General features: G+C 48.3%; 1 protein-coding gene across 14 annotated transcripts; it reads left to right on the forward strand.

Moving 5' to 3' along the window:
• Positions 1–2,158: 2,158 nt before the first annotated feature.
• Positions 2,159–15,210, forward strand: LOC121589165 (protein retinal degeneration B). 14 transcript variants are annotated; one of them, XM_041907857.1, is made up of 9 exons: positions 2,159–2,500; positions 5,153–5,895; positions 7,130–7,904; positions 7,992–8,425; positions 9,165–9,240; positions 9,928–9,933; positions 10,022–12,252; positions 12,359–13,787; positions 13,990–15,210. In XM_041907857.1, the coding sequence occupies exons 2-8, from the start codon at positions 5,818–5,820 to the stop codon at positions 12,545–12,547; spliced, it is 3,789 nt and encodes a 1,262-aa protein (XP_041763791.1). In that variant the 5' UTR covers positions 2,159–2,500; positions 5,153–5,817; the 3' UTR covers positions 12,548–13,787; positions 13,990–15,210. The 14 variants fall into 14 exon arrangements, with proteins under 14 accessions (XP_041763791.1, XP_041763782.1, XP_041763800.1 ...); XM_041907848.1 differs by having other exon boundaries at positions 5,157–5,895; XM_041907866.1 differs by having other exon boundaries at positions 5,656–5,895.
• The last annotated feature ends 930 nt before the right edge of the window (positions 15,211–16,140 follow it).

The raw sequence follows: 16,140 nt of genomic DNA on the forward strand, positions 1-16,140 counted from the left end.
GAGCACAAATTTTAAATAATCGTTTTCGTAGCCTAATCAATTGTTGAGACACGAGACCTCATCGTATCGTTATTAAACTGATATTAATTTTAACTCACTTAAACGATGTGGCCATAAAGTAATAACACCGTTCTGTAATAACCTTAGTAAGTTATTAATCGCAGCTAGTAAAAAAACAGAATAGAAAAACAAATAAACAACAAATTAAAAAAAAACCTGAACATGCAGAGGTAACATGCAGAGGCAAACTATTTTAGAAGTGAGACGAAGAAGACGAAGAGAAGAAAAGTTCGGAACAGGAGCCGCTTGGGCTCACCCGTTTCCCGTGCCTTTTTTGTGCCTTCAAGATGAAAACAAAGCCTTTAGTAAACGGACGAAAGGTGTAATGTTTTACCCTGTCGCGTGTAATCTCATCCGCAAGCGTTCTCAGATTAATTGTACAATGTTTTGTTATATATAATAATAAAATGAGGAAAAAATAAATAATATTAATGCGACTTAAGCCAACCGGTGGTTCGTTTCGATTAACCGACCGTAACATGTTCGGAACACTTTATATGCGGCTGCTTCATTTTGGCAAGGTAAGTTTAAAGTTTGTGTTGCCCCACCAATAGAGGGCACCAGTAGTAATCTGCGTACTTCTGCTGGTTGATGATGATAAGGTTATCTTTCTACTTCTCTTCACATCTATATGTTTAAAATTAATTTGAGCAAACGTTAAACATCTTCTAGTATATTTTACATGCTGGCTTTATTTTTGTTAATAAAATAACATTTCTGCAACTGTGCCCTTTGAAGGTCAGAGCTAGTTGGACTGTAGCCAACAAACGCGCATGTCTCGCATCTTTCACCTTGCAAACCGTTTGCTGGTTGTTTGCTGCAAAAAAGCCACAAGAAATGGTAGCCATAAAGGAAATTAAATGCAAATGGAACTAAATGTAACCTATTCCAACACTTAAAACGTATTCAACGAGCGATACTTCCTAATTGAGCAAACATATGGAAACTTTCTTTGCGTCTTTCACCACTCGGGATGAGATTTCGATCACTTTCAGTAACATTGTAACCAAAGTTTAATCCTGCCGTTTTATAGAACGACCTTCAGCTTTGCGAGTGTGTGTGTGTCATTTGATGTGTGGTGGCGCAAGTATCAACAGGGCCTTTCTCTTTATTGCTTCGTGAAATATTATCGTAAAATGAAATTATATATGCAATGAGCAGAAGAAATTTTATGTGCTACAAAAATCATCAAACATAATGGAACAGACATAAATTACTTAGGAAGAAACTATTGTACAAATTATATGAAATGTTAAATTGTTGTAATTTACTCAGAATGTCTGAAATTGGATTTAAATAAATGATAACGGACCAAAAGCTTCGGTTGGTAGGTCATTAGTTGTCCTACCTAATGACTTTCCGTTGAAGGTAAATGAGGTACATCATTAACAACGTTGGTAGTTGGTTTTAGTATATTAAAGTTGCTGATCGTTCCTAAGCAAACCCTAAGGTTTGATAAGGTAAAATATACGATTTATGCAAGTGTGGGTATGTATCTTTCTCTATCTTATACGACAAAAATCATCGCCGCGAATTGAAATCTACCGTTGCCCAGTTATATGCAACAAATAGCTCTTTATTTTCTATGAGATTGCGATCTCAGCTGACGACTGCAGACTGGAGAGTTCGAGCACTGTCAAGCCTCTCAGCAGCTACCTGCTCGAAAGGTCTAATGGAAAATGTTTGTTGGGTGCGCAGAGAGGATGGAATCAACAAGAGAAAGCGTATTAGAAAACATCAAAAACAAGAGACGGGATGGCTCAGAGAAATCACATTGAGCCATTGCCTTTGAAAATGAAAAAAAAATCTATTTTAATTGTTTTGTAATATTAATAAAGGAATCAAATAAATGTAAAAGATATTTTTTTCCGAGTACAAAGCTTGCCCCAGTAATATCTACTTAAGATATGGCCACTGGTTTCGCGAGCTCAACCAGTACGCTCCCGTTGTGCTTCCCAAACAGCAATCTAATGAGGGAAGAGATCGCACAACGTGCTCGCATCACGGCACACACGCGCACGGGAATGCTCAAACACACAGCGAGAGCTGCTGCACAACAACAATAGTTTCCCACTGTGGAGGCTATCTCGCAGAGTGCGGCCGCACGTGTAACATTGGCCGTCTACGACGCAGTCGTTCTCGGGACTTGTTCGTGTCGGGCAGCAAGAGAACCGTACTCGCGCACCGGGGCACGGGCGACTAACACAAAACACAGAGCAGAGTACAGAGAAAGAGAGCAACAACAACAACAACAACAAATACACGCAAAAAAGCATACATTAAGTATACATATACATGTGCCGATACATGTATATATGTACAGTTCACCAGCTAAACCATTCGCCCCACCAACCCCTCCGACTGTGGCTGTGTTTTCGTTTATCCATGTTTATCTATTGCGCTCTTCCTACCTTCATCCCCTAAGTGTGTTTGGAAAGCTGTATGTATTGTTCCCGCCCCAGCATCATCTCGCTGCACTGTTTATTCTACACATATACACATAGCGCGTTGTATCCCGTATACACCTGTATTTTTGTGTTTTTAATTTAACAAAAAAGTCCTCCACTTCTGTCTGAAATTATCAAACAATTGTTTTTGCGCAAATGTTTTGCATGGGTTGTGTGTGCGAGCGATAGTGTTTGTGTTTGGTGTAAAAGAGTTAAGAAAAACAGAGCAAGAGATGAGCAGATCTACACGACTGTATACACTAGCCAGATGAACTGTATGTGTGTGTATATGTGCTTGTGCCTTTGTGTGTCTGTGTGTACAACTTTTTTTGTAAACAAATCATCCGCAAATTCCGAGTGCCCGTACGTTTAATTAGCAAACCGAGAGGCCTCTTGCGGGTGCACTTCCTACAGCTCTAGTGACGTGTTTTTGGTGCGTTCATCAAGACCAAATCGAACGTTAGAATAGTGGAGAAAAGGAAACAGAGTAGATGAGAAGGAAGGGAATGAGAGGAGAGAGAGAGAAAGAGAGAGAGAGAAAGAGGGAGAGAGAGCGAGATACAGAGAGTGAAAGCGTTAGAGAGCGACACAGCAAGAAAAAGAGAGTGCGTTAGGTCGGTGCCCCCTTTTGCCATATTTATTGATTTACCTAGGCCGTCGAAGCAGTCGTGTAACAGCAGCAGGTAGCTGTAAGGATAGGTGAAGTTTGTATGGGCCTAGTGGAGCTTTTTGTTTTTCTATCTATTTTTTTGTTTGGTAGTGGAAATGATAGTTCTTCCGGCAACGAATGAGCCTGTTAACAAGTTTGTTGCGCAATCTGTGCGAACTGCAATGGACGACAGCAATGGTGCAGCACCGATAACAGATCAACCATAAACAGTCCTTTGCTAGCTTCAGCTGCTGCTAGCAAGAAGTGTATTTTGGATAAATATATATGTATTTGTGTGTGTAAGTGTGCTTGCGTGTGAAGCTGTAACCAAAGCTGCTCTATTAGCTTATCTAGCTTCAAAAAATACCACGAGTGGCTCCAGGTAGGCAGTACATCTGCTCGAATGAACCAACAGAGGCCGCTTAAAATCTCCAGGAACGTTTTGTTGCGCCCTTTCCGTGGCGCTGTTGGTGGCGAATCTTCCCCCTCAAGGTCAAACAGAGAACTGAGCATCAATTAGCATCTGACGGTATTTACACGAAAAGCAAAAAACACAAAAAAGTACAACAGCAACGCTGCAGACTGAGGGTAGTGCAGGGTAATCGCAGTGGGGGTAAGGGTCAGGCAAAATTCGCGGGACCTGCTCTCTGGGAAAGGCTGCTCTCTAGGCTGTTGTACCACATACAGCAGAGGATTTCGAAATGTATTTCCTGGTTCTGGCACTGCTCCAGCACGGAAAATTGCGCTCATTTTCGGCAGCGCGCCGTTTACGCTACACGATTGAGTACCTCCAGGCACCAGGTAAGCAGATATAGCAGGACGATAGCTCGGTAGCTACCTTTTATACCCACGCACGACACAACCAGGAAGGCAGTACATCTGCTACTCGGCCGGGGTTGTATCGTTTCTTTGTGTCGAATGAAAGCTGGGAATTGAACAGCAAACTAAGTAGGCCGTTCAGTTGTAGCCCAAGTTCAAGTTGCAGTGTAGTGGGGGGTGGAGGTAAAACGAAGTTCCCTTATCATGAGCAAAAAGGAAGCAGGCTTATTATTAGATTATTGCGATTGTTGCAATCGCACTTGTTAGCAGTCAGTTTAATGGTCTTGGGGCAGTTAGGGAAATCCGGTTCGAAGGACTAAATCATTTTGGTTCCCATTCCAAACATAGCCGACTGGAATACATTTTACCAAAGCAGCCCTTTGACCTTTCGACAAACTTTGAGCGATAAAGACAAAAAAAGCTCTAAATAATAGAACAGAATCTCACGTGGATAAGCAAAAAAAAAATATCACAAAAGCTATATTCTGTTCCGGTTTCGAGTACCCGCTCTGGGCTAGATGAGTGTATCGTGTTCACCTGTGGGGCGAGTTGCCTACCATTCGGGCGCAAAAAATAGATTGGCCTTATTCGCTCCAGAACAAGCACCCACACACATACACACGCTTACATGCGCTCATACACGGTTACACGTGTTTGGTGTTCGAGAGATGCAGGAGACTATCCTTGGCCTAGGGGACCGTGCTATCTGGATTCAGTTCAATTTAATTAGGGACTGTTTGTTGCATGATTCAAAAATAGGATTAATACAGGTCAGGAGCGACAGAGTGTGTGTGTTAGAGGAAGAGACATATATAGATATATAACGAGAGGGAGAGAGATAGCTAGATATATACACAAAAGAGAGAGAAAGAGCAGAACAGCAGAACAGTAGAAAAAACGTTTCCGCGCAGCAAGTAGTAACGGAACATAGCTGAAACGGGAGACTTTAAACTGAGTTGGATGCATTTTGGAGCAAGCTAACCTGCCCACAAACAGGCGCTGAATATACGTATACGCCCGTTTGTGAGCTTGTTTGTTTGATTGATTAGTAAATCGACTGATTAGTAGAATGTTCTATTTTATTTAAAGCTTTCCCTCTCTTTATGTCTCGGAGCTTTCCAATCGCCCTTTTTTCGTTTCTATTTCCCTTCTGACATGTATTGCTTTCTACTTCGAGGCAGGTGGTCTTACTGATACTTCCGTTACATGCTAGAGTAACATTGTTATGTAACTATGTGTGTGTGTATATAAGTGTAGTTCCGTCCCTTAGTAGTACGACATTAACCTGCATTATGTAAGGAACGGGCCAGCACCACCGCCAGAAAGCAATCAGATATGCATGCGTGTTTAGAGTGGACTTTTTAATTTCGGAACCCCGCCGCAAGACGACCTGCATGTGGGTGCTGTGTGTGTATATCTTCGCATGTGTGCGTGTACGTGCGTGTGTGTGTATGTGTAGTAGACACAGCGTGCCATCAGTCGGCCTGCATGCCATAGGCTACCAGTCAGTCAGTCAGCTTCGAGCGTTCGGAACGCTCCTGAAGTGAAGAGAACTGCGTTCGCCGCGAATAACACACGCTGCCTCGCTGTAAATCTTCGCTCGTTTCCTTGCTTCCGACTCCGTTTATTCTGTTATTATAATTTCGTTTCCCAATGTCGAATCTACCTGCGTTTCGGTAGTTGTGAACTGAAGCATAAAAATCAAAGAAACAAGCGAACCAAAACCACAACCAAACATATCCCGATCAACCGTCGCTTGATGGAAAGCGGACGACGAACGTGCAGTGAAACTGACCTGTGTACCATCATTCCCTGTTGCAGGAAAGCATTAACGACTAAACGATGTTAATAAAAGAATATCGTATTCCACTGCCACTAACGGTGGAGGAATATAGAATAGCTCAGCTGTACATGATAGCGGTAAGTACTACTGTTTCTGATCTTCTCCAGCAGACGCGGGCAACTCTTCCCGACTGCGCGCGCAACAAGTGTGAAACACCACGCACTAGTTTGTCGATCCTGCGCACTCTGCCACTCCTCCTCTGTGCTAGCGCAGACTGGCGCATGTTTCTGTCGTAGTGACGCATCTTCTTCCCAAAACACCTTTTCCCCAATCACTGGTACGGCAAGGGCACCATAGATTTCTAGTAGCTGCGAGAGATTGGACATTAATGACTTTATCCACCCCCGCTTGGCTCTTCGCGGACTTGGAGTTGTTGCTTAGATCAGAACACAAACTCTAGTCTGGAGTTTGTATGTATATTGCCTGAGTAGATGTAAGTGTTCCAATTCCAATCCTATTGCGTGTAGTTTATGAAGATAACAGACACCAGACAGATCCCGAGAATATAGAGAGTCGACTATAAACTTTAAGAGTTAATGATTTCCGACCTGTTATGCGTAGTCAGTAAATGTAGTTTTGGTTCTGGGAGACTCTCAGATGTGTTGTTGTATGATCTGTAGAGACTTTGGTCTTAGGGGGTCTCTTTCTCCTCTCAGCAGACACGCAGCCGCCTGCTACCTGGTAATTCCTCGTACGTTCAATTTTGCATCTGGCTTACCCATAACAAAGTTGATCGTTCAAAGCTACTGAACAGTAGATCGCTTGAATAGCTCTTATGGGGTCTATTTCCCGTACATAGCACGTAGCATGGCTCTTTCAACCTTCCAAACCTGTTACAACCAACAAAGCACAGATGGCTGTTGGAGTCAGCAGTATCGACCAGTCGACTATCAAGCTATGTTGGCGCGATGTCTAGAATATCCATCCACACACACATACACACATACACACCCGTAAAAACGAAGGTGATGTAACGCACGTGTACATGTTGCCATTCTACCCTATCTTGTAACACTACCGTTTTCCCCTTGCTCCATTTCCTCTGCCTCGTGGGGTGGCCTCGTGGTGTCACTGGTGTTGGTTTTCCAGCAAGCTTTTTGCGTCCCTATCACCCCCTTAGCCTTAGGCACCGGTGTCGGAAATCAAGCCCCGTATGCTACACTTGCTACATCGCTTTAGGGTGTTCCGGGACAAGGTCGGGTCGTATATATATATGTGTGTGTGTGTGTGTGTACTCGTCCCCATTATCGCCGAGATATCGTGTACTGCGCCATTTTCATTTTCATGCACGCGCTTTTCCCGACATTGCAGAAAAAAAGTCGCGAAGAAAGTAGCGGCGCCGGTAGCGGGGTCGAGATCATCGTGAACGAACCATATCAGGACGGGCCGGGCGGCAATGGGCAGTACACGCGCAAGATCTACCACGTCGGTAGCCACCTGCCGGGCTGGATCAAGGGCTTGCTGCCGAAGAGTGCGCTCACGGTCGAGGAGGAGGCGTGGAACGCGTACCCGTACACGAAGACCCGCTACACCTGCCCGTTCGTGGAGAAGTTTTCGCTCGAGATCGAGACGTACTATTTCCCAGACAAAGGGCACCAGGACAACGTGTTCAAGCTGAGCGGAGCCGACCTGCGCAACCGGATCGTCGACCTGATCGACATCGTGAAGGACCAGCTGTACGGGGCGGACTACACGCGCGAAGAAGATCCGACCGTGTACTGCTCGGAGCGGACCGGGCGCGGCCCTCTCTCCGACTGCTGGCTGGACGAGCACTGGGAGGAGGTACAGGGCAAGCAGCAGCCGACCGCCCGCAACATGTCGCTCATGTGCGCATACAAGCTGTGCCGGGTCGAGTTCCGCTACTGGGGTATGCAGACGAAGTTGGAGAAGTTCATCCACGATACCGCGCTGCGGAAGACGATGCTACGGGCGCACCGGCAGGCGTGGGCCTGGCAGGACGAATGGTACGGCCTGTCGATGGACGACATCCGGGAGATCGAGCGGCAGACGCAGCTCGCCCTGCAGCGCAAGATGGGCAACGAGGAGGGTGGCGACGAGCAGGACGGGGACGGAGAGGAGGGTGAGGGTAAGTGTGATGCCTGCCGTTGTTTTGGCTGCTTTCGGTGTCGTAATTGTCGGTGCCCCTCCGGTCCCTTATTTTTTGTTTCGACAGGTGCCAAAGCGACCGCCGAGCAGGACAATCGAAGCGCCAATCAAATGTACTCGATCGAAAAGACGAACGAAAACTCGACGCCTCACATGGAGAAGAAGGAAGTGATCCCGATCATCACGACCACGGCGGAGGCGGACCACGGTGGGCCCGGTGCGGGCCGACCATACCGGAAGGAAAAACCGAAACCGTCCGCCCCCAGCTCCGAGGAGGAGGACACGCCAGACGGGAAGCAGCAACAGCGGCGTCGGGAGGAGGACGATGAGGACGAGGATGAGGACGAGGACGACGAGGACGAAGAGGAGGATGAGCGGCACGGTGGAAGCCGCGGGCAATCTCAGCAGGGCGCCGCCTGCTATCTGCGCAAGCAGAACAACACTGGCTCCAAGAGCAAACTACATTCACCGCTCGGCTCCGCACACAGCTTCGATCTGCAGGTAATGACAATGGGCACTAGTGATGGGTTAATAGCACAGTTTTGAGGAGTAGGATCATCCAAATTCCTGAAGAATGTCGCAGCTGGAATCGGAGCCACGATTTCAGGCGAGTCTGAGGATGAGTTCAACCGCTCCCGACGACTTTGGATGACTCCCGATGACTTTGGCTGAGTTCAGATGACTTTAGGCGAGTCTAGATGAGCCCAACCAATCCCGACGACTCCGAGAAAGTCGCAGCTGGAATCGGAGCCACGATTTCAGACGAGTCTGAGGATGAGTTCAACCACTCCCGGCGACTCTGGATGACTCCCGATGACTTTGGCTGAGTTCAGATGACTTTAGGCGAGTCTAGATGAGCCCAACCAATCCCGACGACTCCAGATAGTTCTAGCTGGGTTTGTGATTTTCAATTGGGTTTGAATTAAAAATGTTAAAAAATACGAGTTTTCAAACCCGTTTGGAATCTCAACCAGACTCGCTCAGACCTATCCGAACCTGTCCGGAGTAGTCCAGCGTCATCCAGAGTCATTGGTATTCATTCGGAATTCATCAATCATCTTACTTCCCAAAACATCCAGATTCGTGAGGAATTGTCGAATCGAATCCGGTTTTCATTCGAAGTCAGATTCAATTTTTCATACCCAAAGTCAGTGTGTAGACTGCATATCACTGCAGAACACATGCAACCCAGATGTTCAACCCCCTACCCACCTCTCTCTAATGGTTCCGCTCTTTACAGGTTGCCAACTGGCGCATGGAAAAACTGGAGGTGGATTCAAAATCGGGCTCGGAGGAGGAATTTTTCGACTGTCTAGGTAGGTAGTCGTATGCACTTGACAGCTACTGCTGTTTTGAAATCACCCACACAACACGAGAGAAGTGACATTTACGTAGTGTGTGCGTCATTCGGGTGCTGTTGCGGGGAAATGTATTTAATGTTGTGTAATTCTTCATTCATTTTTTAAATTATCTTTGTTTGTGTTTTTTGTTGCAAGACAGACGGTTCGCTCGTAACAATTCATAGTACATGCGCATCTAATTCATTATACTTCACTGAAACTGAATGAAACTAAAATACAGCAAATGTCTGTAGCGTTTTCAGCTCATTCTATTCAAATACATTTCGAATATCAGTTACGTGTATCTAACTACAGTAAGTTAGAGCAAGAAAACGAGTTCCTCTCCACTACTTTTGATTGCAAAACTTTCCATCTCTAGATTGTGAAATAGCATGTGCAAAAGCATTCTGCGTCTTGTGTACCATAAACTGTTACAGCAACTGTATCTTCCCAGTTCGTGTTAACGGTCGTGATTTGAATTTGAATTAGTGCAATAAAATCTTCAATAGAAAAAGGGTTAATAATTACAGCACCCTCAACGTACTGCAAGACACATACTGAACACCGTCCAGTAGCGCAATGGCCGTTGTTGATCGATTGTTTCTGTTTCTTTTCCTTTTTCTTTGTGTTTGTGCATGCGGTTATGTTTGAACGTTAAATCAGCACGCGGTAGGTGTTCAGTAGTGCGATATCGCGTCGACAAGTGCCACACGTGATGTTTAAAATATATCTCTCTCACTTGCTCTCCCCTTTGTAGGTGATATGGGCGAAAAGGCATCGCTGGTGAAGTGGAGCTCGCTGGAGCTGCTGGCGGAGGAAGATGACAGCCCGCAGCTGGCGCCGAACCACCGCAACCAGGAGGACAGCATCTTCAGCCAGTCGTACCTGCAGCGGGTCACGTCCGAGCGGGGCACCCGGCGCTCCTTCCTGGGGCACCATTCGTCCAGCATCGACCGGGGCACCGGGCACGGCGACCCCTCGCCGCCCGGTTCGCCCGGCCTGCCGTCCTGCCCGACCACGGTGCTGGTGCTGATCATGCACGCCGGCAGCGTGCTGGACGCGAGCTCGGACATGACGACCAAGAAGTCGGACATCACGACGTTCCGCGGCGCGCTCGAGTCGGTGATGCGCCAGCACTACCCGTCGCTGGTCGGGCACGTCGCCCTGCGGCTGGTCGCCTGCCCGGCCGTCTGCTCGGACGCGCTCGGCATCCTTTCCAGCCTGAGCCCGTACTCGTTCAACACCTCGCCGTCGAGCGCGGACGTGTCGAGCCTGGCGGACGTGCCGATCGGTGCGATCCCGCTGCTGGCCACCTGCTCGCCCGACTTCCAGGAGTCGGTGAGCCGGGCCGTGTCCTGCGCCAACCAGACGTTCGCCGACTTCCTCAAGTCGGACGAGGGCCGCGGCTTCAACGGGCAGGTCGTGCTGATCGGCGACTCGATGGGCAGCGTGCTGGCGCACGACGCGCTGTGCCGGTCGGCCGCCCACCAGGGCAGCGAGGCGTCCGGCCTCAACCACATCGCCGACTTTGCCGAGGCGAACGATCTCGACGCGACCAAGCTGCTGACGGCCCCGTCGCCCCGCCGCCGCTCCTCCTCCACGAGCGAGTCGCGCGTGCCCAAGTTCGAGTTCGAGGTGGGCGACTTCTTCATGTTCGGCAGCCCGCTGGCGGTGATCCTGTCCGCCCGCCGCCTCTCGGACGCGCGGTACGGGGCCAGCAAGCCGGCCTGCACCCAGCTGTACAACCTGTTCCACCCGACCGACCCGACCGCCGCCCGGCTCGAGCCGCTGCTGTCCGCCCGCTTCTCGATGCTGCCGCCGTTGAACGTGCCGCGGTACGCGAAGTACCCGCTCGGCAACGGGCAGCCGTGCCACCTGCTCGAGCTGATCCAGTCCAGCCCGCAGCTGTTCGCGGACGGCGGCCCGGCCGTCCCGTCCGCCCGCCGCCTCTCCGACACCTCGATCCAGAGTGCCGCGTCCGGCATGATCGACAACGTGCCGCTCACCACGATCAACCAGCTGCAGCAGCGCTGGTGGGGCTCGAAGCGCCTCGACTACGCCCTGTACTGCCCGGAGGGGCTGAGCAACTTCCCGTCGCACGCGCTGCCCCACCTGTTCCACGCGAGCTACTGGGAGTCGAGCGACGTGGTCGCGTTCATCCTGCAGCAGATCGGGCGGTTCGACGAGCCGGGCGCCGCCGGCTACGGCTACGAGAAGGACGTGTCGAGCTTCCGGCCGTCGCAGCCGCGCGAAAAGTGGAACAAGAAGCGCACCTCGGTCAAGCTGAAGAACGTGGCCGCCAACCACCGGGCGAACGATGTGATTGTGCGCGAGGGCGAACCGCAGCGGCTGGTCGCCCGCTTCATGTACGGGCCGCTCGACGTGATTACGCTGGCGGGCGAACGCGTGGACATACACGTGATGCGCGATCCGCCCGCGGGCGAGTGGCAGCTGCTCTCGACCGAAACGACCGACAAGAACGGGCGCGTCAGCTACATCGTGCCGGCGGAGCAGGCCTGCGGGTACGGCATCTTCCCGGTGAAGATGGTGGTGCGGGGCGACCACACGTCGGTCGACTTTTACATCGCGGTGGTGCCGCCACGCACCGAGTGCATCGTGTTCAGTATCGACGGGTCGTTCACCGCGTCCGTGTCGGTCACCGGGAAGGATCCGAAGGTGCGGGCCGGCGCGGTGGACGTGTGCCGCCACTGGCAGGAGCTCGGCTACCTGCTGGTGTACATTACCGGCCGGCCGGACATGCAGCAGCAGCGCGTCCTGTCCTGGCTCAGCCAGCACAACTTCCCGCACGGGCTGGTGTCGTTCGCCGACGGCCTGTCGACCGATCCGCTCGGCCACAAGGCCACCTACCTGAACAATCTCATCCTGAACCAGGGGCTGATCGTGCACGCCGCGTACGGCAGCAGCAAGGACATCAGCGTCTACACCAGCATCGGCCTGAAGCCGAAGCAGATCTTCATCACCGGCAAGGTGCGGTCCCGCGGACTGGCAGGGTTCCTCTACCCGCTTTTCGTAGGGGGTGTTGATTTTTGTTTTAATATTTTGTTTTCTTCTACTTGCATTTCCCAACCACCAGGTGAGCAAAAAGCACCAGTCCATGGCGACCCCACTGACCGACGGGTATGCCGCGCATCTCAGCTCGCTGATGACGGTGGGCGGCTCCCGGCCGGCGCAGGGCAACGCCCGCATGGTCATACCGCGCAGCTGCTTCAACCTGCCCGGCCAAAATCAATCCATTCGCAGGCGAAGGTTCGTGCCGGGCTAAGCTAGTGGACGCGGGCGGGGCTCAGCGCGAACGGAAAGCGGAACCGGCAGATGGAACCGATCGAATCAACGCTAACCCCAAGGCAGCCAACAATATCCTAAACAGGGCCCAGCAGCAACCCTTGCAATCCATGCCAAAAAGAAGAAATTGGAGGAAGAGGAGGAGGAATAAGAAGAAAAAGGGAGGGGGAGGGGAGGTAATATCTAAAGCCAGTAACCAAACGGAGAGCGGCAGCGAACAGGAAGAGGGCGTAAAAGAAGAGGAGAGAAGAACAAGGGCGAATAGTAGTAAACATATATAACAGCACTATTTAAGAGTTGCATCATGTATAGTAGTTGTTCGGCAGGAAGGGCAATAAGTGGAGTGGAGTGGAAGGCATGAGAAGCATGAGCAGAAGATGAAGCAGCGAACCCCGTAAACCAAACGATATTCCTTAGCGTGTAAGCAGCGTTACATAGACACACGTGCACCAGTTTTTTGTTTGTTTCTCTCTCGCGCTCTCTCTCTCTCTCTCCCTCTCTGTCTCTTCCTCGAACTCTCATAGCTTTCGGACGTATCAGTTAAGAATCGGTACAGAGATGTGGGAGTCCCCCACCCCCCTCCTCAGCAATCTATGATATATATATTAGCCAATGGCAAAGGTGTGGAAGACCACAGTGCGCAAAAAAGGCATTTGCGACCAATACGAAAGATCTGTCAACAGGAACTGTTATGTGTTATGTAGCGAAACTTAACTATAGTGAGAATGATATCATCAGTCGAACATGGTTCGAATAGAAAAGGAAAACACACACACACACACACACACCAACACGATACTCAAGCGATCACCAACTATCACTGGTTAGTGACAGGCGACTCTAAGGAAGCTTGGCAATAAGAAGCGAACCCTACAGCAATAATCCTGCGCCCCTGCATTATCTCTCGAAGCAAAATCCCTCGCGCGCTCTCTCTCTCTTTTCATTCCATACATATTCCTATACACTCCCATCCACCCCACCCCTCTCCTATCTCCTGTCTTTGTGTTACTCACACAAAAACACAAACACACATGCATCCATTAAAATCAAGCCCAGTGAGACGATTATCGGGCAAGCACGAGAGAACACATACACACACACACACACACACATACATATATACACACATATAGGTGCCAGGCTCTAGGCGAAAACAGGGGATTGCAGCCATTTGTAAAAATAAATCAGGATTTCTATGCAATATTCTATTTTGTCACATGGTGAGTATGCCGAGTCACCTTTCAACAACATCCCAACCACCATCCCCATGTTGCCCCACCCTTTCCCCTAATGCATGTTTTAGTACAAATCGACCACTCACCCCTCTCTTCGATGCTCCTCCGTTTTGCTGCACACGGCACTCCCGAAACCCGAACTATTTCCGACTGAGGCTAACCGCTAAACTCGTTCACTTCGTTTCAGGTACCTGGCTTAGAAGACTGTCTCTTAAACCGGCTGTAAAGAAGAAGAAACCCAAATTAAAACAAAACAGAGAAAAACGCAAAAAACGCATACAGATATGAAAAGAAAGCAAAACGAAAAAAATATATATAAATAAATAAAAACAACTACAGATGAATCTATGTAACAACAACTACAACAACAAAGCGACAAAACTCACGCGGAGAGGGCGCGAGAAGAGAACACAGAATCTGTTTCAAACGTGAAGAAAAACAAAAACAAGAGAAAGATACCGTTTATAATTATTATAACCTTGTTATTCGAGTATTGTTGAGCCTTATCTCGGTTTTTGTGTTTTCACAATAATGAAAAGGAGAGGTGGTAGGATGAGGTGGTAGACATCAATTCAATGTTCTGATATATACAAGTCGAATCTGTTTGGATATGTAATTAATTTGTAAGGACGTTTTACCCGACGCGGATTGGGCACACACACATACACACATCCACACATTTGTGGTGCGAAAATGTGCGAACATACCTACAGAAACCAAAAAACAAAACCAGCGGAAAAGGGAAAAAGAAAATCGCAATGTTGCTGGTAAGCGGCAGCAGTAAAGGAACAAACAAAAAAAAAAAAAAACCCACGCTGATGCGCACCTAATTACTGAACATATACATATAATGGATACAACTTACATATAAAACCGCGGGAATAGGTGTCCAGAACCGGATGGTAGTACAGTGCAAACGTTGTAAGAATCTATACATATATACATATATACATATAATATACATCCGTGGACGTATTATACAGGAGTCATCCAAATGTTCGTAGTTTGAGGCAAACGTCCGTTAGACGCCCGGTAATGTGTTAGAGGGGGGAAAAGAATACATTGAACAGGGGACAGGAAACCCTGCCCAGGGCGGGTTCCTGTATAAAGCAATGAGGTGCCCACTCCGCTCACCTAGATGGGGAAGCACTGGGGAATAGAGGAGAATATATTCTAAAACTTTGATGTTTCTTTACTGTTAACGTATGGAAGACGTATGGATGTGTGTGTGGGTGTGTAGCAACTTGTAGTGATTTAGAGGTTTAAAACCTGCCCCGGTCCCCCTCGATTCAAGAAAGCAAGATAGAAAGTAAAACAAGCAAAGAAATGAGATGAAAAAGGGGAAAGAGGACAAACTAACAACTGAAAATGATGGGGCACTTAGAAGAGGTAGGAAAAAGAATGCGATAGCAGAGTACTTGTATGTGTTGAGTGGTCAAAATAAACTGAAAATCAAACTTTGAAACCAATGACGACGTAATATTGCAAGATGATGTGAAACGGAACTTGTAACTTGTAACTTTATCTAGCAGCGCCGCAACTGCATACTATACATTACGGATTTACACACACACACATACACCTCATCATGAATACACATCTACACACGAACACACTCACAGTTATGCAAGGCGAGTGATTTGGAAGTCTTCTCATAAAAGAAAGCAAAAGCGAAACAAAAAAGCAAGAAAAAGGCTGTCAATCTTTGAACCCACTACGACAGAGCTGCGCTGCTCTGCTGTAGTAATAACCCGTACCATGCATTGTGTCTCTCGCCATGATTATTTATCCTCCGTCACGGAGCGACTATTTCAAGTATGGATGAATACGCAGAACCCGTGCCCATGGGGCTAAAACCGTCAGAGGAGTCCATATTCATGTGTGTGTGTACCAAATGTATTAACAGTAGGGTTGGCAGCTGGTGTCACTCTGCCACATCCGTTACTAGGTATAGCCGCTACTTAAACTAGGTCGATGTCCCCATTCATGTTTATCATCGCAGGAATACAACATATGGTTAAAAGCTCTGCAAACCCATATTCACAACATCCGCACATCTACTCTGTACAACACTTGTACTCAAAAAGCAGCTCTCGACGAATTTACACGCAGCAGAAGGAACCGAGCGAGGAACAAAAGTAACATACACTCAAAACAAACAAACTAACAAACAAAAAAGAGAAAACAAACGAAGTATTCTATTCACTGGACAATCTTTGACTACGATCAAAACTAGTACTATTACTTCTACTATTGCAGCTGCTGTTACTACTTCCACTACTAAATGCAAACTGAAAGCAAGCGGAAGCAAATAAACAAATGAAATCGAACCCCAGTC

The sequence above is a fragment of the Anopheles merus genome, chromosome X (genome assembly GCF_017562075.2).
Source record: "Anopheles merus strain MAF chromosome X, AmerM5.1, whole genome shotgun sequence".
Taxonomy (NCBI): domain Eukaryota; kingdom Metazoa; phylum Arthropoda; class Insecta; order Diptera; family Culicidae; genus Anopheles; species Anopheles merus.

Coding starts and splice junctions, on each gene's coding strand:
- LOC121589165 (XM_041907857.1), top strand. CDS start 5,818: ATGTTAATAAAAGAATATCGTATTCCACTGCCACTAACGGTGGAGGAA. Junction 8,426..9,164: donor CACACAGCTTCGATCTGCAG/GTAATGACAATG, acceptor CGCTCTTTACAG/GTTGCCAACTGGCGCATGGA. Junction 12,253..12,358: donor AGATCTTCATCACCGGCAAG/GTGCGGTCCCGC, acceptor CCCAACCACCAG/GTGAGCAAAAAGCACCAGTC.